This window comes from Microsporum canis, genomic scaffold (assembly GCF_000151145.1).
Source record: "Microsporum canis CBS 113480 supercont1.6 genomic scaffold, whole genome shotgun sequence".
NCBI classification, from domain to species: domain Eukaryota; kingdom Fungi; phylum Ascomycota; class Eurotiomycetes; order Onygenales; family Arthrodermataceae; genus Microsporum; species Microsporum canis.
This window is the reverse complement of record NW_003299164.1, coordinates 2,544,455-2,571,029: the sequence shown is the minus strand read 5'-3', so window position 1 is coordinate 2,571,029 and position 26,575 is coordinate 2,544,455. Positions and strand designations below refer to the sequence as shown.

Here is a 26,575-nt window from a genome sequence, read left to right as displayed (position 1 = left end):
TCTGTGCCTGGGGCTGGTCTATCTGGAACTGAGGATTCCGCGGTGAGTGGCTTGTGGGAAGGAGGAGGTCCAGCCTGGTATTGGCTGTGTTGCTGCGTACGGCCCTTGTAGTGCTCCTCGTGCTGCCCCAGGGGCTCAGTGCTGACACGCTGGATCTGCGGAGGCTCAAAGGGCTGGATATCAAGGTGGGACGAGGACCGGCTGGCGCCTCTGGCGGGGTAGATGGATTGGGGCAGGCTGGGCTGGGACGAGTTGTTGGGGAGCTGCGGCAGCTTCTTCTCCGCCAGGTCGCCTTCGTCTGGGTCCGGCGCAGGGTCGGAGGGCGGGAGCGGGCCGACTTGGTACGGCTTCGGGTGAGGGATTGGGTTGCTAATTTTCTTCCTGACGGAGACGTTTCGACTAGGCTTGGCGGGATTCTGCGAGGAACTCTTGTCCTTGGAATGCAGACTGAAGAAGCTTCTGCGGGATTTGCGCGGCTGTGTTTCGGTCAGCGGGGAGGCCTCGGTGCTGTGAGGAGCGGAGGGGAGCGACGGGGCGGCAGAGAGAGCGTCGATGCCGTGGTCAGGCTGAAGGCTCGCTGAGGGGCCGGAGGGGACGAGGTTCAGGGTCGGCCTGCCTGCTGCTGGCGGATAGGGGTCTGATGCCTGTAGCGGGAGAGAGAAGTTCTCAGATCGACTCCCGGCATGGGCAGGATGGGTATAGCTGGCGGTGCTGTGCTGGCCAAGTTGATACGTGCTGCTCGACAGCTCGCCGGACCCGGCGGCAGGCTGGAAAGTATGCTGCGGGTGGGGGCTAACCGAGTGCTGCTGCTGGTAGAGCTGCTGCTGCTGCTGCTGCTGGTGCTGATGATGATGATGATGAAGCTGCTGCTGGCTACCGTCTCTGCTGTGGTGGGAGTGGTGGTTCTGGCTGTTGATGCTGTGGTCGCTGTCGTTGTGCGGAGCCGACTCCACGGAATTCAAGAGTGTCGGCTGCGATTTGTTCTTGTGGAAGAATTGCATGAGTGTTGGCTCCTCGAGGACAAGAACTGTGGCAGAGAGAGAGAGAGAGAGATCGTGTCCGTCTTCTGTTTGGAGTTTGTTTCTTTTTCGTCTTCTCTTCCTCTCTGTCCGCTGCTTGTCCGGCCCTTGATGAACAACGATCCTGAGGGCAGGGATGGGATGGGGGGCCGCCGTCGGAAAAGCACCTGGTGGGGGTTATTTTTCTTCTTCCTTTCTTCCCTTTGGCTGTGCAGTGACTAACGAACCAGTTGAAAGGCGTCGCTCCGTGTCCAGCTCACCAGTCGAACCGCCCAGTTGGCTGCCGGACGATGCTTGTCCCGTCTAAATATAACTAAACTCCAGGGGGCGCAGTCGAGGGCGCGCGCGATGCAGACGGCGATCTCCAGCGAGGGGCGAAGGCAGTACCCTGTATATCATACATCCGTTATATAACTGCACAAAAGGGACAGGAGTGTCAACAGGGCAGAGAGTGTTAGTGAAGAGACGAGGCAGCGGTTGACACTAGTTGATTCCATCGTATTCAGCCAGTGGCCGGCACTCGACGGGTTTGAGGTTGAATACGTTTACTGGTAGGAACTGTGCAGAGGCCGAACTGATGGCAATAGTTTATCTAACGTGAAGCTATAGAGAGGGCATAGTTCAGGGCCCTTTGATAACTAAATGAAAGAAAGGGAGAAGAGAGCCCAGGGTTAGACACCGACACAGGCATAGTATCCAATCTCGAGCTTCTCACAGGTAGGTCCTACCGCGGGATTCCACTGCTTGAGCTGTGCGACGGAGATGTGGTGCTTGCCGGAGACGCCCTCGCACGAGTCTCCCTTCTTGACCATCTCGAATTTCTTGCCTAGACATGAGCATGAGCTTCCGCTTCACAACGAAGGGCGGGCGTCACTTACATCCCGGGTTGGTTCCTGGCTTGGTGGGAGAAGGCCAGCCCTGGGCACCGCGAGCGGCGAGTGCTGCAGTGGCGGACGGGACCGGGTATCTGGCGGTCGGGCTGCCGTCCACGCAGACTCTCTCGTCTACCTGCAGCTCCTGGCAGTCGGTGTCAAGAGATCTGATAAAAGGTCAATACCATGCTGCAACGCCCACCAGCAGGCCGGCCCAGAAAAGCAAGACTTACGGGTTCATCTTGAAGAACTGGCCGAGGACGAGGCCAGGGTACTGCTTGACTATTTCTACGCAGGTGTCCCCGGCCTTGACGGTGTGGTGCTGCCTGCATCCCTGTATCGCGACGGAGCTGGGGCCGGTGCCAGCTGGGGCCGGCGCACTACGCTTGGAGCAGCCAGCCCCGGTTGGCCTCAGGCGCTTGGTCAGGGTCGTGGGATGGGCCGCCGCCTTTCCCTCCGTTCCCTGGGGCGGCATGAACGGCGGCGTAGACGGTGGCTCGGGGATTCCGGTTGCCACGTTCCGCTTGTCGTGAAGCCCTACGGAGATAGTGTGCCATTTGTCGGGCACGTAAACACAGTAAGACCGTTTGCTTCTGAGGTTGGAACATTCAGAGTTGAGCTGAGGGTTCTATGTACAGCGTTGTTAGCACAAGCCATATTGATCCAAGAAGGTGTAATCTGTACATACCAAGGAGATGAAGTGCTCCTTGGAGATATTCACGGTGGTCAAGAAGGCTTCACAGGTGAGCCCGCCCGCAACGTCAACCACGTTTATCCAGGCAGTGCAGCCGGTGTGGACCAGCTCGTCGACCCCGAAGCTGGGCAGTCGGCCATGGTGCCATTCGGGGCTGACAGCCTGGACAAGAGAGACGGCCACCAGGGGCAGGAGAGCGTACTTGACCATCCTCGAGAGGGCGAAGACTGTTGACTTTTGACTGTTGGAAAGAGAAGAAGAGAGAAGGGAGGCAGTTGTTATGCTGGAGAGAAGGATGCATGATAGAGAACAGTTCCACGTCGAGGGCATCCCCTTGAAGGCCTTTATATGTCGAGAGTCCGTCGCTCGCCAGCCATATCCCTCTTCTTCACTTCGCGATTCAACCCCCCCTCCAACGAAAAACAGTGATGGGTCTTCTTTGGTGTTTGCTCGCAGTAAATGCGCGACGTCCATCTTCACCATAGCCGGTGTCCCAGATATTGTATCACTGAGACGAAGCTGTTGGAGTGAGAAAGAGAGAGAGAGAGAGCGGCGATGATGCTCGACTCCGTAACAGCCAAAGAAAGAGACGGCCTGTTCCTGCATCACTTTTCCTTTGCCCGTCCGGTAGCACAGAAGACAAAACATAGTCCACTCTTATTCTCATGTTTTCTTTTTTTTTTTTTCCTTTTTTATTGTTGTTGGTATCATTTCGCCCGTCGAGAGAGTGTGTGTGTTGATGTTCGAGAGAGCGAAGAGTGGATTTGTGGATGTTGGACACGTTAAACAGGTAGTTCGACAAAGAACCAGCGAAACATATAACGAGATAAACTCCTCACAGTCTTCAACTACGTAGGGGTATAATGAAGAAGAATAAAAATGATAACAGCGCCAGTCGTGGCCGTCGATGTGGCCGTCGATTGTATGTCCGTTGATCGATCGACCGACAGCCCCCGTCAACAGCTCCGTTGGCCTGTTGTCCCTTGTCGCTTATGAAAACAGGGGCCGTCAGGAAGACTGTTCTATAAGGTACGGCAGACGACTTACATGGATCGACAACTGTCGAAGAAGACGCAAAGGCGGTTCAAGTAGCACGCAGAGTATCAGCCATACATCCAACGACGACGCCGCGAAAGTAGTATCGAGGACGCATGCAGAGGTTAGAATATGGGGTATTAAAGACAATCTGCGATAGGCCGATACAAGTTAAAATCTCGATATTCGGTCGCTTCTTAGTTATATAATCCCCGTTAAGGACTTGGTCAAGAGGTAGCAACCACACAGCTACATAGTAGTTTTTTCTAAAAAAAAAAAAAAGAAAAGAGAAAAAGAGACAAGGCAGGCTACTGGTTATCTGTAGAAGGATTGAAAAAAAAAAAGGTTGGTCGAAAAAGAAAAACACTCAGGTATCTCATTTGGGTACTATAGGCTCCTGGCTCGTCGCATCGCTGTCTCCTCTATGAGCAGTATGGAGGGTATAATAATCTGGCTCCGCCTTTGCCTGTCCTACTCCGTACATCCCTATGGCCTCTTCTGACACCTGGGTGTCTACCTGGGTGTCCATCTGGGTGTCAATCTGGGTGTCTATGCCCACGCTCGGTAGGGTGATGTCGTATCCCGGACGCGGTTTTCGACGTAGAGTGTGCCGCCATGAGTGTGAATTCTGTGACGATTTACGTGAAGACAAGGTCTCATTAAGGATGAGACTGACCAGTGGTCCCAGGGTCGGAATACAAGCGGCGATGATGATTAGATATTGTTCAATACACGCCCAGACGACGAGGTCGATGGTATTCCAGGAATAGTCTGCGCGTGCGGAGAGACGGGAAAGGAATATTGTTTTGACGATGGCGGCACCCATTGCACTTTGAGAAGGTTAACTTCTGGGTACCTTTCTTTTTTTCTGCAAAAGAGTTTTGTGATAAGACTTACATTACACCAAGAGAGAGAATTGACCCGAGGGCAAGCTTCAACCGTACCGGCATGTGAAGCGTCGAAATTATAGTTATAGGATATATAGCCAGTACGAGATCAGAGAATGCCGAGATCGCTAGAAGGAGAGTTAGGATATATCAATATTGTACCAAAAAAAAAAAAATTTGGGTTGAACTGACCTCCCTGGAAAAATGCATAGTTCCTCTGGATTCTTGGGTCCCAGCACTTCCCTTTGATACTATGGTCCCAGAGCGATTGCACAGGCATGCATTGGCCGAATATCGTATATACACAAACAACGTTGCTAATCGTAAGCAAGACCATACCGCCGTAAAGGTAAGGGGCTGGGCCCTTTGCCTTTTGAACAAGACGGAGAAGAAAGAATACGATGGAGACTTTGGCCCAGTTCGTGGACATGACGTGGAAGGACTGGGAGATCCAGTTGAACTTATCCGCCTGGGTTCTCTGCTCATCGGTGAGGAAGACCTGGTGACGCCCGGTACCGTGTGAGATGCTGGCAGTGATCAAGGCCGAATTAATGGCGGAACATGCCTTTTTTTTTGAGTCCGTCAGTCAGTCGTTCATTAAAGGGAGTACCATTAGAAGAGGGCCTCACCAGGGCAAGAACCATGAATCCATCATCCCAGCCGAGGGCCTTGATGAGCCTCGTGCGAGTGTATAATCTAGCAAGCGTGATGATGGTTGATATGGCGAGGAGAGTCCATGTTAGGATTACAAGTTTCCCTCCGTTATTGACGTCTTCGTACTCCATCTTGGCCCATGGAATCAGTGTGTGTGTGTGTGTGTATTTCCGTGGTAGCTGAACAGGAATCCCTTCTACCCCTTAAAGAACGTTCCAACCGGTCAACGATATCCAGAATTCTCTCATGAGAAGAAACCAAAGGCAGACTGCCATCTCTTTATGAAAGAAGGTCAACCATCACGCCCTTTTTCGCCGCCTTCGATAGAATTCAGCCCGATTAGCTTGATGTTGTCTTGGGCTAAAAAAAAAGGGCACATATTCCCTCGGTACTCGAGAGACTTCTACTTTGTATACCATCCGGTTGGGCCAAGAGGGATCAAGCCTCCAGGGGCCTGAGCGACCACAGGATCTAATCTTCATGGGGTGTGGTTGGTGGCCAGCAACGGGGTACATGGTACCTGGCAGGCGGTTCTGGCCCTTTTCTTTGCCTACCCCAGTAAGTTAACTAGTTAACTAATCCTCGTTCTCCCTAGTCTCTCGCCTCTCTTCAAGGTTGGCGGCATCCAGCACTATTTGAATTTGATCGTCTGTGGTAAATAATCGACGAGCCGGCGCATATTGGCTGAAAATGTTATGTAAAAATAAAGCGGCTCGCTGTAGTTATCTATTGGGATGCACACTCTGCACATTCTGTCTTCATAGTTTGAATAACGGGGGATTCGGCACCATTGGTCTCCGTTAGAACCGTTAATGGTGGAAACAGGAGATCCTATCCCGTGTACTCCGTATGTAGTTCCAGAGCAAGATTGCCTTAAGCCTCAGCATAGTTAATAACTAGCGGCCGTTGCTGAGAGTTATACGCACCTCTTGAGCCGGAGAATTGATAGAATGATTTCACATTCCGACAGAACCTAAAAAAAGAAGACATCTTGATACTGCAGATGTCTATCCAAAGATACGGAGCGAAGTCAACGGTAAAAACAAAAGTATCACTACTAAGAGAACCGACCGGTAGATATAGACTCCAAGGCAAAGTTGAGAGCTCAGAAGCCTCAAACATATAGAATGCATCCCCGACCTCCCCGCTGAGACAAAACTCACACGACCATTATCTCATATGTGGTAGATGAGAGCGAGAATGATCAACCAAGCTAGCAGAGAGAACAATCCAGATGTTCGGTAAGCGTCTTGTCGTTCATATACTAGTAATGTATATCAAAAAAAGTGACAGGATGAATAACACTAGCTTTGCCCGAAAGAAGAAGAAAAGAGAGAAAAAAAAAGAAAAATGCCTGTTTCACCCCCTGAAAGTTGAACACGGGCCTTTGGTTGGGTATGAATATGGCCACAGCACCAAGTCGATGGTCGATGAGATATAATATGGAGTACTCCGTCCGGAGTACATAATAAAAAGATGTTTGTTTTTAGCTCTGAGCTTAGTTACGGGTTTAGCCCTGGCTCAATCGAAGTCCCTTTCGTATAACTAAACTCCAGTTCGCCGCAAAGGAGACTATTGAAGTGAAAATGCCCCAAGTGCCACCCATCCAAGCAAACTCGCTGCCGGGGCGCTCGTTGAACAGCAACTAGCTATCAGTGATGATTAGCAAGGATGGGTGATGAATATGTTCAAGGAAGAGGTGTAAACTGAGATGGCTTCCGCATCTTTTACTACCCCTTTAACGGTACTGTGTATATATGATAATAGCAACAACTAACGGTTAAACTATGTACCACACATACGTGGATGGGTGGATCGGCAAGCCCCGTTGTCTATTTTCTCTCTTTCCCATAACTAGTTGATCTGCTTCTCCGTGTTTTATGCTGGAAAGGATAGCCGAATCACAGCGCGGTTCTTCGGAGCGCCACCCATGCAAAGCCTAACGAGACATTTCTATTTAATAGGATGCATCCAGTCAGCAGAGCTGGTCTCCTCTACATAGAAGAGGAAACGGATTTTACACCATCTTCGAGGGGCACAAAGGTTAAACCGATTTTTAACGACACCTCGTTTTTTCATAACACTTCTCGCCATGGCTTCAATAGACAGCCCCAAAATGGACTTTACAGTAAGATCACCGTTTATTCGATAAGGTTGAGCATTCCAAAAACCCCTCTCTAATTCAGCCGTTGTATAGACATTCCACAACACGATTGATGGCAAGCTTACAACCACATCGACCACACGCCACGGAATCAACCCGGCCAATAAACAGCCACTCGCTGAGGTTCCCGTTTCAACGCAGGCAGATGTCGATAATGCAGTTGCTGCTGCACAAGCTGCCTTCAAGAAATGGTCTAAGACTTCCTTTGAAGAGCGTAGGACGGCTCTCCATGCGTTTGCCGAAGGGTTGGACTCGTACAAGGAAGGGTTTGCCGACCTTTTGACCACCGAGCAAGGAAAGCCTCTATTCCAAGCTAATATCGAGATCAATATGGCTGTGAACTTTGTCAAAGTTCTCTCCACGTTGGAACTGCCAGAAGAGGTCCTTGAAGACACAGAGGAACGCAAGATTCTCGGCCGCTACACCCCGTTGGGTGTCGTTGGTGGGATTATCCCATGGAATAGTCCAATTCTCCTAGCCTGTGGAAAGATGGCATGTGCTATCTATACGGGTAACTCGATTATAATTAAACCATCGCCATTCACCCCTTACTGCGACCTGAAATTAGGGGAGCTTGGGATACAGTATTTCCCACCTGGGGTCTTCCAGGTTCTTAGTGGTGGGGATGACCTCGGTCCTATGATGACAATTCATCCAGGGTTCGATAAGATCAGCTTTACCGGGTCGAGTGAGACCGGAAAGAGGGTCATGGAGAGTTGTGCAAAGACGCTGAAACGAGTAACACTCGAATTAGGTGGAAACGACGCGGCGATTGTGTGTGAAGATGTTGATATTGATGCAATTATTCCAAAGGTAAATGAAAGATACCCGAGAGAAACTCCGTAATGCTGCGGAGCACCCTTGTCTCGTTGCGTCGTGCTAACATGGTCCCGTGTAGGTTGCGATAACATCCTTCCTATGTTCCAGCCAGATCTGCATGATGATTAAACGTCTGTATGTTCATGAGAGGATCTACGATCGATTCCGTGACGCCCTAGTCAAGCATACTAAGGCGCTAAAATCCGGCGAGGGTCACATACCTGACGTATTCTTCGGTCCGGTTCAAAATAGTATGCAGTATGAGAAGGTCAAATCACTTATTGAAGCCATTAACAAGGAGGGGGTCAAGCCCGCTCTTGGTGGAAATACCGAAGAATCAGAGGGTTACTTTATCACACCTACTATTATCGATAACCCCCCTGAGACATCACGCATTGTGACTGAGGAGCCCTTTGGCCCTGTCCTTCCTCTTCTTAAGTGGTCCGATGAGGATGATGTTATTGCTCGCGCAAATAATACCAAGATGGGCCTCGGAGCCTCTGTCTGGACCAAGGATCTAGCCCGTGCTGAGAGAATAGCTAAGCAGCTAGAAGCTGGGTGTGTATGGGTTAACTCTCATTTTGACGTTGCCCCTAATGTTCCCGTTAGTGGACATAAATGGAGTGGTATTGGATCCGAGTTTGGCATTAGCGGATTGAAGACTTATTGTAACCTGCAATCCCTCTGGTTATCGAAGAAGTAGCAGACCCTCGCATTTCAATGAGCCTCGAGGGCTTGCGGCTCATTCGCTGCTCAATAATTAGAATCATATCATATGAAGTTGGAGAGCAGCTGGTTAAAGCTTACATTTTTCTTCCATTCTCTCTCTCTCCCTCCAGCTATATATTTAAATGACTGTAGGTCATGCGAGTAAGGACGAGCTCTCCCTTCTCGCTCGTTGGTAAATGGCCACTGTACTCCGTATTCCCCGAAGAGTCGATGTGTTTGTTAGCCAAAATGTGAACTTCCTGACGGGCGTTCCGGAACTAACTACATATTAGGTATGGGGTTAGTTAGAGAAGCCGTTTGATGCACGAAGGAGCGGGAACTCTGCATGCATGAAACAACGGCTGAGACGAGGAAGGTCGTTTGATATGGAAGATCCATGTCCCTTGCCTTGCTCAACCTTCTTATCCCCTAGAAGACATACTACATAGTATGTAGGGTCGCGAAGGCCATATCGACCCCGATATCAACAAGCGTCCACTCTATACTACATATGTAGCTGTTTAGTTAGCCTCCGAAGGGTGAAAAACTTGCATGCGACTATGGATTCTCCATCTCGAAGATCTGGAAAACTTGCTAGGTTGAATGCTGCCTTCGGGGTAAAGGAGCAGCTTCGTTCACTAGGGGGATCCCTTCGCACTTTGACATTGATGGGTGTATATAGTTACACACCATGGATCCTTGCAGTGTGTAAGTATATATCCATGTCTGTTTGATTGCGGAGTTCGAGATGCAGTCGAAGCCGTCGTAGCACCCTCCTTCCCCTTCCGAGCCCCCGTCCTGCAATCAACCGGTCGTGTATACATGTATATAGCAAACGTTTTCCCCTTCCATCTACCTTCATCCCCGTATATACACGACGTGCAATCATCGTTAAGATAAAAAAAGGGGGCTATATATATCCGTTTGTATCTCTTGTTTCATTCTCCATTTCTCTCTGCACGTTTCTCACTTGGCATTTGGCCTCCTCCTGCTCTCTCCAAAAAAAAATACCCTCTGTTGGTATACATGTTCAAGGCCCCCGACTCCAGTCAAATCCTGCACGAGTATCCAGACACACTCGGGTTCGTTTGATCGAAGGCGTAAGAAGCGTTTGCTAGTCAGTATCCTCATCCTCTCCGTCTCGGCTGGACATGGAGAGGAGATACCTTCGTTAGAGCGCGGCCCAGCCAGACATGTCTCCCAGTTCGCTGACACTTCCGGCAAAAAGAAGGCATATTATATACACACGCATACGCACGCACGCACGCACACACACACATATATATACCTTGTTGAGGGCGACGTTTCTCAGGATCCTGTTTCCCATGAAAAGGTGCAAATACTGTTCATAAACACCAAACAAGGAACTCCCTCGAAGATGGCTCTCAGTTGCGGAATACCTTCGATCTCCGCCCAGTCCCGACTGCTGATGGTAATCGCGATGTCGACCTGCTTCTTGATTACAGAGCTGGCCGTCGGTTTCAAGACCCATTCTCTCGCTCTCATCGCTGACGCATTCCACTACACGGGCGACCTGCTGTCATTCGTGGTAGCATACCTAGCTCAGAAGGTATGTACCTAGGTAGTCTCCGCATTTCCCCTAAGACTGACGGGCTGGTGCACGTCCACGGGTCGCTTGTGGCTCTGTGAGGCTAATGTATGTAATACATCTACCCTGAGTCTTCAGCATGCGGCTGCACTCCAGCGGGACATGATCCCTGAAGATACGGCCAGCACTCTCGAAGCCGCCGAGAACCGCACCGCAATTATCCGAGTCGACAAAAAGGACAGTCGTCATGTCCTGCCTCTCTTGGCTGCTTTCTTCAACAGTGTCTTCCTGCTTGCTCTGGGCTTGGCCATCTTCCTGCAAGGACTGGAGAAGTTCATCCATCTCGATGGTAAGGTTCTCTCTCTCTCTTGAAGCTGCAGGCCGAATGTTGACAGCAATGGACTAGAAATCGCCAACCCAAAGTTGGTTTTGATCATTGGCTGTGTCGGCATACTGACTAATGTCATCTGTGCCTGCATCCTGGGGGCAGATGGCCACTACCATCACGGTCACAGTCATGGCCACGGCCACGGACATGGCCACGGACATCAACACTCCCACGACCATGACGTAGCAGGCAACGAGACTCGATCAAGCGAGGACGAGAAGCTCTCACAGGGAACTGCCCTTTCGATGAAAGCCGTCCTCCTCCACGTCGCCGCAGACGCGCTCAACAACCTCGCCGTGATAGTATCGGCAGCCATCATCTGGAAGGTCCCTTCAGAGAACCCGCCAGAGTCCAGACCCCACCACGACTCGGAGCACAACCACTACGGCAGCCCACACGCAAAGTACTATGCCGACCCGGCATGTACCGTCTTCATTGCCATCCTGATCATGGCAAGCACGGGTCCGGTGGTGCTGCAGTCTGGCCGAGCTCTGGCAGCTGCTGCAACTGGGGCCAACGTCAAGGAGATATTAACTGACATCCCAAAGGAGGAGGACGGACACAAGGAAACCTGCCAGTAGATGTTTGGATATATGATTCTTCCCTCTGTCCTTTTCTCTTCTCTTCCTTGCTGGCACTTGACCGTCATTCTCCCAAGGTTCCCTTCCTTACATATATATAGGATAAAGGGTTGTTGCAATCATGTGAGTAAGGAAACCGTCCTACGTAGTATATCCCCGCCCATGTAAACACCCTATAGTTAGCTGTGTGTTCCATAGACAAATTTCCTCCTATATACAGATAGCTCGTCTCGGTGCTCTCGTAGCAACAGACATGAGATTAGTTGGTGAGCAAAAAGGAGAAAAAGCTGAGTAAGAAGGCTGAGTAAACGCTGAGTCATCGCTTCTGCTTTTCCTCTTCTCCTCGCCGATCTTTCCTCTTCCTTTCTTTCTTTTCTCCATGGCCAGAGCGACTGCTTACTCACCATACCCCCTTACTCAGCAGAGCCTTAACCGCATCTGGAAGGATGACTACGCCTAGCATCCTATTGGCCATGAGAAACGAAGTGGGGCCATGAGCTGTCAGCCTTGGCTTATCCTCTTTGGGACTAGCGTTGTGTGTCTAAAAGGGGATACCACGTGACACTTCCTGAAGATGAGAATAAAGGAAAGGTACTTAAAAGATACTTCTATTTTGCGTGGAAAACAGCGTAATCGGAAGTACTTTTAAGTACCCTGCCATCGCTAACTCTTCTTCACCCTTTCGTTTTTTTTTTTTCTGCCCGGCCTGCCCGCCCTTTTCCCAGTCGGGAAACATCGTCGACCTCAACTTCAGACCTCAACTTCATCTTCCAACTTCAAGACACTCTCCTCTCTCTCTCTCTCTCGCTCACTCTCTACCTCTCTCCCTCTCTATATATCACCATCGTCTCTCTTCTGCGTCCCCTGCCCTTCCGTTCTCGTCTTGCTTCTCCTCTCAAGGGTAGTTTGATTCGATGACCTTGCTAACCATCGCCGGCTGAGGTCTGTGTCCAGGTAAGATCCGAGTCCACACTGTCTGCTCGCGCCCTTCTGCCTGGTGCTGTCCTTCTACCCGGGAGACGGAACGAAGGAAGAGACCAGAGATCACTTGACGCTCTTCCTCCTGCTGTTGCCTGCCCTGTCTCTCTTGTCTCGCTGCTGGCTGGATGGCTGGGCGGGCGCCAAAGCTGCTGGTGCTGTCGAGTCATAAATCCTCACTGGTCCTCTCTATGTTTCGCTAGGCTAACGCATAAAAAACCATTCAAAGCAGACATCAAAGACGCAGACCTTATCACTCTTGCTCTCATACTCCTCTTGTCCCCCCTTCTCTCTCTCTCTCTCTTTCCTTTACTTCTTTCATCTCCTCTTTTTCTTCTTCCTTTTCTACTATCCTTATTTTATCTACTTCACGGCGAAAGCTCGGCCGTCTTAATCGTGTTAATCGTATTAATCGCCAACTTCATTCATTTTTTGCCTTCGAAAGAGCTTTTTTCGCCTTGTTCCTTTTTTTTTAATCTTTGAGTCATTCTGGTTAAAAGGTACGTCCCGTCATGTTCTCCTTACTTGGGGTTCCTTGGGTCCCTTTTTCTTTGCTCCACCGCAAACTCCCGACAAGCCCTTCGCCACATCTTTTCGCCACTACGGATTTCCCTTGCAAACAGAGTCATACCACATCGTCAACTTTTTTTGGCACCTTATATTGTCCTCTAATATAGGGTTATATTCGCTCTTTACTCACCAAACCTCTGACTCGCAGCCTCTTACCCGCCCTCTCCCTCATCACCATATCCATCCCTCCTCCCTCTCCGTCCTCTCTCTCCTAACATCTCTGGTCGCTAATAACAATAGCCGCGTTCCGAGCCGGTGCCGGTGCGCGGGTGCTGCCTAACTACCACGCCATCCACAGCCAGGTAACAATGTTCCTGGTCCTAACGTCCATTTCAAGCCCGATCACCTGCCCAGAAGATTCCAACGCCAGAGCCACTATGATAATGACTGCTATCTCCGTCTCCGTCTGAGTGCCGGGCCTCTTCTCGCCTCCCTTGAAGAGTCACGTCGACTTGTATGAGTGTGAAGTGCACGCCACCTTGCTATACATACTCTTGACCGCGCCTCTTTCTACTGCGTCCGTACCTGCATAAGGCTACCCGACCTATTACTCAACGGAACCTGGACTTAACTTGTCATATCATACGCTCATCACACCACTTTACCTTACTACCTCTGCCGTCGTTGGAATCTTCCTGGTGCAAAGTGATCGGGACTCGCCTGCTGCTCTTTATCACATCGTATCTGCCGCCGATATTCACCAAATACCAAAGTCACATCGCTCTCTGCATCTTATATCAACCGCCAACAAGTGACTCATAAATACTCACCATCATTACTTTATACATCTAACTGGATTCACCCGCCGTACCTTTTTCCAAATACTGGTTCGCCGCATATCAATACCGTCAGTCTGGCTGTGGATTTAGTTTAAATAAAAGGCCTCCCCGTCGCCTTCGGATTTCGTCATCACAAAGACGGGCCGTCTAACGCTGCCCTCTCGAAACGGTTACCACTCATCGGTCTATTCCCCTTTATAAAACAAGAATAAGCATACCCGGACAAACCGTCTACCAGTATCGATACTGTTCGAAAGTCAGGACAACGTCACTGTCCGGAACTTAGGAGAATGTCGGCATTTGTAGACGTCTTGGGTCTCAATCCTGTGAACCCAAGCATCCCCGAATCTCTTCACCAGGCTTGTCCCTATGCATCCTCTCTTGCCTCGTCGGCGTCCTCGTCTGCGTCGTCAGTCTTTTCTCTTGATGTCTCGTCCCAAACTTCGGCTGCCTCTTCCTCTTGCGCATCTTCAGATGCAATTTGGGAAAACAAGGTACCAGTCGACATTCAAGAGAAAAGGGCTGCCGTAGCGAACGATGCCGCTTCCGCAAAGGCCCGCTTCAGCAAAGTCGGGGAGACAGATGTCTCAACGAATCTGAGGCAGCACCCGCGGCGCACGGTTGCTACTCGCCCTCCACCTACCTTGGTTCGCCAGTGCGAAAGGAAAACCAACTTTGTTGATAGTCTTGTTGGTAAGTTTGTACCTCTACCCCTTACGCTCCTGCATAAAAGTCTAACGTATGCCCATAGACTCTGCGTCTCAGATAGTAGAGATCATTTGGCCCCTCTCAGCGGCTGCCTCGCAGAGAGGGGTTGAGTCGGCCCTTGGATGTAAAGGAGTGCTACCTCTGAGGACGTTCATTCAAGAAACTCTCCGCAGGTCGCGAACCAGTTACTCCACTCTGCAGGTTGCCCTTTATTATCTGATCCTGATTAAGCCACATGTTCCCAGTATCGACTTTACCCTGGAACAGCCCAAGCTGCAGCAGTCACATTCCCGCGCTATGCAATGTGGCCGACGAATGTTCCTCTCTGCTTTGATTCTTGCTTCCAAGTATCTGCAAGATAGGAACTACTCCGCCCGCGCATGGAGCAAGATATCGGGCCTCAACACAGCAGAGATCAATCAGAACGAACTCATGTTCCTGCAAGCCGTTGATTGGCGGTTGCACATCTCAGATGCCATCTTCCAACGCTGGAACGATATCGTTTTGAAGTATACACCAAATGCTAGTGGTATTCCTAGCGCCAGTGGCATGTGCTGGCGAACAGTCATTCCCATCCTGACCCCCCAGCTTGACACGCTTGATTGTCAAATTGAGGGTCCGTGGACAGTGTCAAACGTTGGCTCTCCAGCAGATACCGCCACTACACCTAGCAGTCCCTCCAGCTGCGACAGTCCTTCTTCCAGCCTCTCATTTTCTGAGATACCCAGAAGACCGTCGGCAGTTGACTTGGCAAGCGTCACCCTACCACCGCTTCCAAGGCTAGGATTGCTTCCTACCCCCCAACTCACCCCACAAGTCAGTGTGACTGCACGTACTCCTGCAGTGAGTATCAACGCTTGCCGTCCATCTATCTGCTCTGCTCTTTCGCAGGCCCAGACGGCCTTTGTACAACGGACCACCCTGGACCAACGCCCTACGCAACCCTTGTATATTAGCAAACAACAACCTTCCTTTGACTACCCCTCAGGATCGTTCCAGGGCCGCCGCTCGTCCCTGGCCCGCTCATCGTCATTCACTTCCTCTCCCGAGTCTTTAGCTTCTGATGCACCGTCTTTATCGTTCTCCTCCCGATCTTCTCGATCGTCTCGATCTTCTTCAATTTCTTCTGTTACATCTATGAACTGCGCAATCCGAACATCTCGTCGCAGCACCCCTACTTCCCAGCCAAACAACTGTTTGAAAGAAAACAGGAAGCCTCTCGCTATTGCTACGCCAATTGATGAGCATGAACCAAGCTATAACACATACCCCTCTCCACCTCTCCGTAGCTCTAGTGCAGCCAGTGCGGTTCCTGACCTGTCGAATTTTTCCATCGACACTCCTTCCGACCCAGATACCGCTGCCATCCAAGGACTATATGAGCTAGCCACAGGCTTCCCACTATCGCTAGACTGCACTACCCCATCTCCAACTAAAGGCGGCCGACGCTGCCGAAAACGCACTCGCGCCCCATCCACATCTGAAGGGACCAGCCTGCAGCAGAAAGTGCGCCATCTCATGGCTCTTGATGCGCGGGATCTCGAGGATGATAGCACTCCACTGGCTGTTTTGAGTGATAGCCAGGTTGCTGACTCGTTCTTGGTCAATAAGGTTACTGGTGTGAGTGCCAACGGAGTTAGTTCAAAGCGTGCTTGCTGCGGTAAGGAAAACGTCAGGACACTATGGGGCATTTAAGGCTACAAAGCTCCTTAACTCTTTTTTCTCTGGTATCTCTTCAAAAAGGAAAATAACAGCCTCGAATACCAACACAAGCAATTTAGCGAAAGGAAAATGGGATCCTTTCTTCGCACTTGCTTTTCTCTCTCTCTCGCCCTTTTGCGTCCTTTTTTTTTCTTTGCAATGCATCAAACCTGTGTGCGGCGTTTCTTCCTACTATTGCGCTCTCTCTCATTCGAGCTATATCTGATAGACCGACCTGTCTTGCTTTGCACTTTCGTTTATTTGCTACTCCTGTTACAGGTTGGGTTTGGCGGGCTGGCTGGTTGGCTTATCGGTTCTGGAGTGACTTGAGGATTCTTCGCATACATGCATTGCATATATTCCCATTCCCTTTATGCGCTGCCATCTACAATCTATATATAACTATCTATCGCACCATATACATTTGATCTTGTATCCCGTTAGTAGTGCGACTTGTTTTTTTTACCTCGCTAGGCTACTTGAAAGAGTAGTTCCAACACGCATTAGCATAGTGAAGCATAGTGAAATCCAACATAACCTTCCTGACTCATTCAAATGTACTGTTTTTATCTAGCCATAAGGAAAAAGGAGGAGGAAATATAATAAGAGATATCAGCGGAGTTACTCGTGAGCCCAGCCTGGCTCCAGTGGCTCAGCGTCAACAAGCCATCCAAACTTGTCTTCGACTTCACCCATCTGGATGCCCTGGAGGGTCTTGATCAGTTGCCTGAAGACCTCTCCTCCCTCGCCGCCGGCACCGGCATCGAACTCGAACTTGTCTCCCTTAGACCTCATCGTAATGCTCCTGATGGGCACCAGGGCCGCCGCCGTCCCAGCCGCCATGACTTCGTCGAAGCTCGCCAGCTCGTCGTAGAGAACCGCCCGCTTCTCGACCCTGAAGCCGAGCATATGCTCTCCGATCTCGCGCACCGAAGCCGCAGTGACACTGTCGATGACGTTCTTGCTATCCGGGAAGACGAGGGTGATGGCGCCGGTCTTCTTGTCCTTTTGCACACCGATGAAGGCAGAGGTGGAGAACTCATCGATCTCCGACCTGGTCCTGCTGTCTAGATGCAGGGTGATGCCGTACCCTTCGGCCCTGGCCTGGTCACTGTGTCGAAGTACGGGGGCATAGTTGCCACCCAGCTTGGCCGAGCCCGTCCCTTCTGGCGCGGACCGGTCAAAGTCCTCGAGCACCAGGGCATCCACGGCGTGGACGCCATGGTACACACCCGTAGGCATGACGAAGACGACGAACGTATACTCGTCCGGCGGCACGAGGCCCAGCTGTGCCGAGCTGCCCATCACCAACGGACGAATGTACATGGCCGCCCGCGTCTCGTGGGGAGGCACAAAGGCAGCGTTGGCACTGACGGCGCGGCGCACGCAGTCGACGAAATGGTCTGCAGGCACGGGCGGGATGGAGACGAACTCTGCAGAGCGGTGCAGCCTGGCAGCGTTGCGGTCTGGCCTGAAGATGGCGATGCGGCCGTTCGGATGGGCGGCGGAGGGAGGATGGCGGAAGGCCTTCATCCCCTCGTAGGCTTGCTGGCCGTAGTTGAGGGCCGGCGCCATGCCGTGCAGCTGCAGGTAGGGCGACTCGACGAAGCGAGGAGGCGACCACTGGCCTCCGGCTGAGTGAGAGAAGTGCGATTCGACATGGCCGCTGACTTCTCTGACCTTGAAGCCGACGTTCTTCCAGTCTATATGCATCTGTTAGTCGAGCCGTACTTGTACCGGGTTAAATATCAAGGTTCGAGTCATACCGATGGCGGAGGTTGGGGGAGGAGGGAAGTCTTTGCTAGCCATTGTGCTGTTCCAAGTAGATACTCCGTAGAAAGCTGGGCTGTAAGAATGAGGATGAGGGAACGCAGCCTTTGATCCAAGGAGCGTGTGCGTTGTCCTTTTTATACCTGGCGGACAGCAAATGGCTCAGCTAGTTGGATGTAACTAAGTATCAAACAAGCAGCCTATGGCATTTGGCTATCACGGCAAACTTGCTTTTTCTAGCGAGACGGCAAAGTCGGCCGTCATCGATGATATTTTACGTATGCTGTATCTAGTTATATATATGTGATGTATGCTGAAGACATCCCTGTCGCTGACGGAGATATAGATCGGGCATAGTGTACGATGTTGCATCCTGCAGGCTGATGCTAGGCTGGGATAAAGAGCCGGTTTTATTCCATCTTCTGTGCCGTTTAAGTCTAGTCATCTTTGCAAACCCGTACTTGGAGACTGGATAAAGGAGTCTTCGCCATGTGATGTGGGATGCCACAGGCGGAGAGATAGAAGCCGGACACGATGGCATCCTGCAGGCCGATAGCTATCATTTAAGAGGATAGATTCACTAAAAACATCATACGTCAAGATCCAATTCATTCGGTCATGTCATGCCATGTTATTCCAATCATAAACCGTCAACGTTCAACGTCCCTTGCTTTCGATATCTACCTAGTTATACTCCGTCCTATACCTGCTTGACCCCACCATCATGTTCATGGTGGTGTCCTTTCTCAGAAACCTGCTCCCGGATGCTATCGAGATGGTACAGCTCCGGGCACACGGCGTGCTTTCGCTGGAAGATATATCGCTTGATCCACCACGGCAAGACCTTCGTGAGCTGGTACTTCGCATGGGTCCGGGTAGGCACTCCAAAGATGTAGTCCAGCTCTTCAAGGGTGCGCTGTTTGGTCTCGTACAGGAACAGAAAGATCATGACCAGGGCGATGATGTTGAGTCCCGCGTAGAAACCAAACGCTCCGGGCGTGGTCAATGCAAGGTCTAGTCGACGGAAGGTGAGCGCCAGCACGGCCGCCCAGAAGTTATTCGTGGCCACAGCCCAGGCCATGCCGACTTCTCTGTGGGAGAGGGGGAAGACCTCGGCCGAATAGGTAAAGGGGACCGGTCCCTCTCCGGGCGAATAGAAGGCACCAAAGAGGTAGATGAATGTAGCGATCAGGCCGAGATGCGCACGGCTGCTTTCAGGGATGTAAAAGGACATCCCCGCCGCAAGAAGAGTCCAGAACATGTTGGGAAACGTGAAGAGAAGGAGACCACGGCGGCCAAAGGTATCAATAGTCCAGACGGCGGGCCAGGCAAAGACAAAGTTAACAAGGCCAAAGCCAAAGGAGGCCAAGAGCGCGGTGATATTGTTTGCACCCGCGCGTTCGAAGATGGTTGATGAGTAGAAGGCGATGATGTTGACTATATTACCATTAGTATATATATCACAGCATGGTTTGGCGCATTTGGTTTGTTTGTAGAGAAGGGAGCAAGCTTACTTCCGCACATCTGCTGGGCAATCATGACAACACCGGAGGCCTGGGTGGCACGACGCACGCGGGGGATGGTGAAAAGCTCAATGAAGCGAGTGAAGAAGTTGTCCGTCTTGATCAAACCGCTCTCCACGAGTATAGCCCGCTCATGCTGAAGCTGGGCATGGATAAAGTACACATCCCTGGCGGCCTGTAGGGGGGTGTTTCTCAGCCTCAGCAGCGAACGATATGCCTTTGCAACCTTGCCCTTCTTCAGCAGCCAACGCGGTGACTCAGCACAAAAGTAAATACCAATCACAAGTGGGACGGCTGGGATAAATGCGGAGCCCAGCTGCAGCCTCCATGCGATCCTTCCGGTGTTGACGACAGCCAGATTAGCAACGGTACCAAGGAAGATTCCACACGCGGTCCAGACCTGCCACGACATGACCAGTCCTCCACGGACGTTGGCGGGGGTATTTTCAGCCGAGAAGACGGGCACCGTGACTTCCTTTAGACCCATGCCTATTCCAAGCAGGACACGGCAGATGACAAGCTGACCCCAGTTCTGAGTGAGAGCAGAGCCGATAGGTGCAAGCAAAGAGAAAATAGCTGCGATGAAGATTGTTCCTCGACGCCCAATCAAGTCGTTGATGGGATCAGAAAGCCAGCCAGCACTGAAGAATAACCCCGTTAGAACAGTAGCTTAGCCCGCTTAACCAGCCGAGTTTCACTTACAAGAGAGCAATGGTAATGTAGGGGACTGAGTTGATGAAACCAACGATCCACGCATTTTTCTCACAGATCGCATCAGTAGGACAGTAAGCTGGATTATCGGGGATACCAAACTCTATGGGAAATGAAAGATTCGCTCCATTCGATCCTACACGCTGTGTTAATGGGGGTTACGTAGAAAGGAATAATAACGAAAAAAAAAAAAAAAAAAGATACACACCAGTCTGATCCCATCCCTGGATAGCGGCAGCAATGGAGTTGAGGATGATAGTATAGTACAGACCCCAGGGGAGCTTCCAGCGATGCGTGACCTCTTCACGTAGGCAAATACGGTCGTCTTCATCGAGTTCAGGCAGGGTCTCGAAATCCTTGGGGTTCTGGGCGACGAGAGCACCTTTTTCGAGTAGGGGAATGATATCCTGCAAGCCGTGCTCCCGGGCAAAGCCGCGTACATCGTCCAGCAACTGGTCCCTGGGGACTTCGGCGAGTGGATTTTTAATTCTATACATGTAACTCGTCAGCCCGACGGAGAGGACACCCCAAATGGCCTGGTCGACTCACTCTCCGGTGACATTTTCAGAGAACTGCCTGTGGTCTTTGACAGTGTCAAAGAGAGAGCCACGTCTCTCGGCCCTGGACAGCCCAGGTTAGCAGATGTTGCATGGCAGAAAGTAAGCACTGACAGGGAAGTGCGTCGTTACCCTCCTATCCCATCCGTATCAGCCATCCTGGACAGCTACCTACTCAGCCGGAAGAGTAGATAAGAACACCGGTGAGAGAGGGATTGACTGAGCGGAAGCGGTCAATGTATATAAGACGAAGCTGCCACCAACCCGCAGTTGAAACAGAGTTGCACAAGCAAAACTGAGCTGGAGTGCAGCGCAGGATGCCCCAGCCGTATATAAATATATATATGTTCGTGTAGCCCTGGTCAATCCATGGTTGCTTTCTTTTCTTTTTCTTTTCTCTTTTGTTTTTTGCTCGGTGAGGGCTTAAAGCATCGCCCAAAGCGGAAGTGCGTTAAGTACTGGTACAAGCCCATGACGGCCGGGGTCGCTGGGCCGCTGAGGTACAGGTACTTGGCTCAATGCCTTTTTCCCGACGCATTATGAAGGTTGGCTTTGCTAGTGGCTGCGTTGGTGTGATCTCCTCCTGGTCTTGTCTTCTGGTCCCGCCTTGGGCTTGGGCTTGTGTGGTCATCCTTCGCGGCGGTCATGCTCTCGCCGCTCGAGCTACGTTGCAGGCTAAGGTACAGGGCCAGGGATGAGCTCTGGCATGGTTTATATGGACAGACGAAGCGAGGGAGAAGATGAAATCATTTCGAAGCTGGAGTTGATGAAGTCGAGGTTGAAGTTTGAAGTTGATGAAGCTGAATATGGTAAAGTATTAACATGCTTAGTACACTTACGTTACAGTACAGAGTTACAGCTCGTTTAGCCCGCAGTTTCTTTGTTTCACTCCATGTACGGTAAATATATTACATCTTTACAGGTAGTATTTCCGTTACACATACTGTATTTCTGCTGATACATCCTTTCGAGCCAGAATGTGGGCATTAGAACTTCAAATCGTTTTGATATCATGCAGTTCGTCTTTCTACGAGTTAGGCATCGTTTGTACCGGTATATGAAAAGAACGCATACCCAGTGTACATTCTTTGGCTTTTCCACTACCGCCCCAGCTAAAATTAATACCTCAACAGGTACTGTGGCCAGCTCGTTAGGTTCAAGTAGCAACCAACAATGAAATCAATTAAACTCCTTCTACGTCTCTTCTAACGTCCGCATGCCACATGCCTCTTTGTTCCTCGCATCCACGAATCTGTTTCATGCTGCAGTTGTTTTTATATATTCCATCTATAATCTCATCAACCCGTCTGCAATCAGGCATAACTAGCGACTCCGTCTCCACCTTAACTTAAATGCCCTCTGCGAGATTATGTGCTTATTTTATTCCCCAGCTTCTAAGCGGCTAAGGGTATCCCACACGGCTAGAAAAGTCGGGGTAGCGTGCCGTGTAAAGTGCGGAGAGTTGTCCTTGAAAGTCGAGTGAGCTGTTTTGTTGACAAATTGCTATTATATCGCGCCCGATGGCGTTATAAACTCTGATGGCTGTCCTGTGACGCTTCTTGGAACATATATATCAGAAAAGGTAGGTTGCGTTGTGACAAATGATTACACGTTTGAGTATATCGTTAGCATGCTCATATTTGAAGCGCCCTTTCATTAGAGAGAGTAGAAGTATATGGGGTAACAATTTACCTAAATGATCCGGCATCGACTTAACACCTAGGTCTTTTGAACCCTAAGTACTGTAAAGGGATAGGATCGTGCCTGTTATGAAGTTAATGGTAGACACCCATATACGTTAAGTTTTCCACCTACCGCTTGCCATTATATAGAGTATATGCTACCAATTCCGCAGGTGTGTTGTCTTTCACCAAAAACACAAATATTGACTGTGGGGAAAACCTTTTTTGATATAGACATCCGAATGAGCTCACGTAGTTTGGTTGTTCTACTTTCCAAGTAGCGGAAAGTTTTTGGAAGGATTAAATTCCTGGTTTAATGAAGACGTGAGAACGGGTATAGATCGAGAGACACGGGAACATAGGTAAAAACGGTAACGAATATCCTACCTTGCGTTCCGCCTTTCTATTATATATCGTCAGGGATTTTAATGAGCTAGCCATTGGGCAAATAACTCCCCGAGGCTTTGAACTAGGGAATGAAACGATAATACGGCGGGTGTCAGCCGTAGGACTCGAACCCACACGTCTTCATGCCACCCGCCGCAGAGTGACATTCAGTACGCTACCAGGTGGCTGCCGTAAACCACCGGCTAACGTTTTCCTTTATAAGGAAAAAAAAAAAAAAAAAAAAAAAAAAAGGGGGATCAAAAAATTGTGGGTTGAGCACATGAGGACGCGATGACGCCGAGTCCGAAGCCCCAGTCAAGTTAGAATCTGAAAAATATCAGATCTGAAGTAAGAGAGATTAGGCCCGAAGTCCTAGTAATAAACGCCTTGTCCGAAGCCAAGGCCAGGTCCCTAGTCCTAAAAATGTCCCCATATGTTTCAACCCATTTTGTCATCGCATGTAGAACCGACTCTAGAGTCAGTGGATTTATCACTACTATATCCCACGTTGATATGTTCTAAACATATAAATTTCGCGCTTGCCCTTTTTCCACAGCCCTGCTCTTAGCTATGATACCCTTGGGTGTGCAGAACTGGATCTTGAAGCCTCGGTCTGTTGGAGAGTAGACGGGCGAAGTTGGGTAGTAGGTTGTTGTGCTCGCGGTGCTGCACTTGAAGTGCGCTTGGTTTTGCGAGCTCTCGTACGGGTATCATCATGGCGATACGAAGACCGCCCCGTTCGGTCGTCATGCCATGTCTCGCGGCTTCCTTCTATGTACTGATCATGGTAGTTCCCGAGGGAATCCATTGCCCAATACTTGTAATCGACCGGGACTTGATCCCACAATTCCAGTGGTTTCTTGGGCTTTCGGCTCAACACGCTGTTGAAGCGCCATTTCATTATGTCCTGCCATGGGGATGAAGGTTACAATTGCAACCAAAATATCGCAGACAAGCTTCCCTATGATAGAAACCGCGTTGGAGTTTGCGAAGCTTTCAAGGTTTCCGAGGTAGATTGAAGCAATAGTATCCAGAAGTGGAGCTGCAAGACCACTTGCTGATATGACAAGGCTGGATCTATGATTTGAGTTCCTCGGGTCGGCAGCCATACGTTGCTGTACTATTAAAGCAGCGCAAACGATGATCTCTCCTAGCAAGTAGGGCCAAAGGAAGCCACTACCGCTCTTGAGCAGATCTCTAGCAGCTTTTTTAGTCCATAGTGATATGAACCGAGCCACCAATGCAACTAGCAGTGTGAGGGTGTTGCCTGGATTTTCTCCAGTAAGCCACTGCCAGAACCTTAGACAAAGCCATTCGAAGCAAGTCTTAAATGTCTCCCATTTAGTTTGGGGACATCCTGGCAAGACTGGAGACACATAGGGAGCCCGTGGAGGACCCTCTTCGTAGAACAATTTAGCAAAGCTTTGTTTGCACTGATTCTTCTGAAAGGGTAATGTAGCCACTTCTCTCTTGATTGATAGTTTCACGTAGTCATGAACCTCATCCGAGGCTAACCAATTTTTCATGAGCGTCTCATCGCGTCTAGAAAAATGAGGCTATGTTAGCACACTTATAGAATAGACCAGGGTTGGGAAGACGAACGAGGTCGATCCTGGCGCCATTTTGATGTCTTCTTGGTGATATACTACTCTAGTAGTTCAGGGAGTCACTCGATGTGATATCGGGAAAGCAAGGGTATGCTATCGGGGGTCACTCTGGTAAGAAGAGGGATGTTGTCTTAACAAAGATGCTGTCAACAAGATGATGTGGTGGCAATGAGAAGAAGACGTTGTCTCGAGAGGAGGAGGAGGAAGAAGAAGAAGACGAAGAAGACAAAGACTGGCGTCTGTTGTGGGAAGTCGATCTCGCTTCACTTTCCGCGTTTCGCGTTTGGCCACGTTGCTCTGTCCTATTAGGGTAAGACCCTTTCGAGGAGCCAAAGCTCACCTGACTTGTGCCTGCGAAAAACTACAGAAAAATAGGGACACTCGTTCATATCACCGATATGATATCCCTTTAGCACGGAGGAAAACTCTACAGGGCCGGTAAATGGGCTTCTAAGCAGTGGCATGTTTGCTGCCCACGACTCTATATCAGATTCAGGGGCACCGTAGAAACAGGGTATCAAAGTGTACCAATGTGAGAATATATTTCCAGACGGCTGTACCTAGAAGATGGTTCCGTATCTATTCTCTATCCATTTTTGCATCGCCCCCGCAGTTTTCAAAGCATCCTCCTCAGTAGCATATGTCGATGTTATCTGGCGACTTTCAATATCATTCTTAGGTGTATAAATACATTCACCTCTCTGATTGTAGGCTTTTAGAAAAGAAAACTCTTTCCTAATTTGAGTCGTATTTGACCATCTTCCCACTATTTCCTTAAAAGCCTTTCCTTCCTGGGAAGATGGAAGCGCTGAGGCTGTTAAGCAGTCGTATATTTGAGATTCAAACTTATAAAGAAAGAGTAACGGGTCTAAACCACCGTGTTCATCGCTTAAGCACTTATTTACCCTATCGACTGTAGCAATGATATCGTCACGGTAGGGATATCGTTTCTTCACTTCACTTTTAAACACAGAAAGCATAAAAGTGATCTGGGAAGCGTTTGATTCCGCTTCACTTATATCATCGACAGCGCGAAGTCTATGCTCACGCAACTCGGTTGAAGGAAAAAGCTCAGTGTAGACTTCCCTAATAAAATTGTAAACGCTGGGCATGGTCTCAGTCGCTCCTGACAGGTTGTCCTATATGTTTGGCGAGTTGGAAATAGGATAGCAAGATGGACAAGTCTGCTAGCACGGGAATGCTTAGTTTTCGCTTTGACGCTTATATATGAAGATAGGAGAAGTATACCGGCCTTAGTTACTAAGAGTTAATCAAGATCAACTTCCTATGTTTGCGACAACGTGAGGACATATAGATATTATAGGATTAAATAATCGTGATATAGGTTGGATGGGAGAACAGACAAGACTTGACGTCAAGTTAAGCTTGCTGATCATGATATTAGGTAAGCAGCCAGCCCGATAACATAAGCAGCGTGGTAGGTCCACGTAACCTTCCAAGTTGCCTCCTTAAGTCTCGTAATCTATATTGCTCCCTCGCTTTACTCTTGAGGACACTGAGGCGCTATTTCAAATAGATATTCTCATTAATCTCTAAATATGAACAACATACTGGTTTATGCCTTGAGACCACACAGCTTTGCTTTAGGGCTAGTGTGGCATTATCTTGCTCTATTCGCCTATTAAGTCAGAGACTTAAGGCTAACATATATTAGTCAGTTGGAATACCCATTTGATAAACCTGGACATGAATAAATTTGGCTGTACTATTGACTGTGGCCCGTTGTGCAAGCTCACTCAATAGAGAAACATAGATTTTTGCATGTTATATGAAGATATAAAATACATACAAAAAATATCAAATACAATACCAAGCATGAAATAGTATAGCCTTCAACATAACTCATACCTCCATGTCCTTAATATCCTTACTACTGTGCTTCCCTTGTTCTAGCAGATATGGCCTTGTACATATCTACTGATAATAGAGTGGGACATAAACAGATGGCTAATACACTTAGAGTAGAACACCCTCCGCTCTTACAAAATGAAGGTGATATATGCAGCTATGTGTCTTTGTGTCCTCGCTTAGGGAACCCGTTCTCTAGTGTCTAGCGACCTCTGCAACTCTGTAATAGTGGTGGACGCAGGATAAACTGGAGTTTATAGTAGGACAAGCCTTCCCAGAGGGGTAATAAGCCCTAGCCCTAGCCCCAGCACCTCACTACTACACTTCCCTCACTTCTCCTTCTCCCACTCTCCTCTCTCTTCT

The 26,575-nt window shown here is 49.7% G+C and overlaps 10 protein-coding genes across 10 annotated transcripts in view; 3 read left to right on the top strand and 7 right to left on the bottom strand.

Moving 5' to 3' along the window:
* Positions 1–1,001, bottom strand: part of MCYG_07092 (conserved hypothetical protein) — a gene marked incomplete at both ends in the record, with an annotated part of 2,794 nt that extends 1,793 nt beyond the window's left edge. Inside the window, one exon of the mRNA XM_002845082.1 lies at positions 8–1,001. Within this exon, the coding sequence (XP_002845128.1) occupies positions 8–1,001 (994 nt within the window). The remainder of the gene's footprint in view (positions 1–7) is intronic.
* Positions 1,002–1,690: 689 nt separating this feature from the next.
* MCYG_07091 (conserved hypothetical protein) lies at positions 1,691–3,059 on the bottom strand (the record flags this gene model as incomplete). The annotated part of the gene is made up of 4 exons (XM_002845081.1): positions 1,691–1,845; positions 1,898–2,058; positions 2,125–2,519; positions 2,580–3,059. The coding sequence occupies 4 exons, from the start codon at positions 3,057–3,059 to the stop codon at positions 1,691–1,693; spliced, it is 1,191 nt and encodes a 396-aa protein (XP_002845127.1).
* A 937-nt stretch (positions 3,060–3,996) lies between these two features.
* Positions 3,997–5,292, bottom strand: MCYG_07090 (uncharacterized protein; the record flags this gene model as incomplete). Its single annotated transcript, XM_002845080.1, has 4 exons — positions 3,997–4,450; positions 4,518–4,635; positions 4,700–5,072; positions 5,137–5,292. 4 exons carry the CDS (start codon positions 5,290–5,292, stop codon positions 3,997–3,999), a joined length of 1,101 nt encoding a protein of 366 aa, XP_002845126.1.
* Positions 5,293–7,253: 1,961 nt separating this feature from the next.
* Positions 7,254–8,847, top strand: MCYG_07089 (aldehyde dehydrogenase; the record flags this gene model as incomplete). The annotated part of the gene is made up of 3 exons (XM_002845079.1): positions 7,254–7,289; positions 7,359–8,138; positions 8,224–8,847. 3 exons carry the CDS (start codon positions 7,254–7,256, stop codon positions 8,845–8,847), a joined length of 1,440 nt encoding a protein of 479 aa, XP_002845125.1.
* Positions 8,848–10,230: 1,383 nt separating this feature from the next.
* MCYG_07088 (cation diffusion facilitator family transporter) lies at positions 10,231–11,370 on the top strand (the record flags this gene model as incomplete). The annotated part of the gene is made up of 3 exons (XM_002845078.1): positions 10,231–10,422; positions 10,540–10,750; positions 10,808–11,370. 3 exons carry the CDS (start codon positions 10,231–10,233, stop codon positions 11,368–11,370), a joined length of 966 nt encoding a protein of 321 aa, XP_002845124.1.
* A 2,617-nt stretch (positions 11,371–13,987) lies between these two features.
* On the top strand, positions 13,988–16,100 carry MCYG_07087 (cyclin Pas1; the record flags this gene model as incomplete). Its single annotated transcript, XM_002845077.1, has 2 exons — positions 13,988–14,390; positions 14,449–16,100. 2 exons carry the CDS (start codon positions 13,988–13,990, stop codon positions 16,098–16,100), a joined length of 2,055 nt encoding a protein of 684 aa, XP_002845123.1.
* A 627-nt stretch (positions 16,101–16,727) lies between these two features.
* On the bottom strand, positions 16,728–17,915 carry MCYG_07086 (branched-chain-amino-acid aminotransferase 2; the record flags this gene model as incomplete). The annotated part of the gene is made up of 2 exons (XM_002845076.1): positions 16,728–17,809; positions 17,873–17,915. 2 exons carry the CDS (start codon positions 17,913–17,915, stop codon positions 16,728–16,730), a joined length of 1,125 nt encoding a protein of 374 aa, XP_002845122.1.
* Positions 17,916–18,576: 661 nt separating this feature from the next.
* Positions 18,577–20,825, bottom strand: MCYG_07085 (hexose transporter HXT11; the record flags this gene model as incomplete). The annotated part of the gene is made up of 6 exons (XM_002845075.1): positions 18,577–19,313; positions 19,391–20,040; positions 20,102–20,246; positions 20,319–20,599; positions 20,660–20,731; positions 20,800–20,825. The coding sequence occupies 6 exons, from the start codon at positions 20,823–20,825 to the stop codon at positions 18,577–18,579; spliced, it is 1,911 nt and encodes a 636-aa protein (XP_002845121.1).
* A 2,693-nt stretch (positions 20,826–23,518) lies between these two features.
* MCYG_07084 (uncharacterized protein) lies at positions 23,519–24,358 on the bottom strand (the record flags this gene model as incomplete). Its single annotated transcript, XM_002845074.1, has 2 exons — positions 23,519–24,278; positions 24,339–24,358. The coding sequence occupies 2 exons, from the start codon at positions 24,356–24,358 to the stop codon at positions 23,519–23,521; spliced, it is 780 nt and encodes a 259-aa protein (XP_002845120.1).
* Positions 24,359–24,903: 545 nt separating this feature from the next.
* MCYG_07083 (uncharacterized protein) lies at positions 24,904–25,455 on the bottom strand (the record flags this gene model as incomplete). The annotated part of the gene is made up of 1 exon (XM_002845073.1): positions 24,904–25,455. The coding sequence occupies one exon, from the start codon at positions 25,453–25,455 to the stop codon at positions 24,904–24,906; it is 552 nt and encodes a 183-aa protein (XP_002845119.1).
* Positions 25,456–26,575: the final 1,120 nt, after the last annotated feature.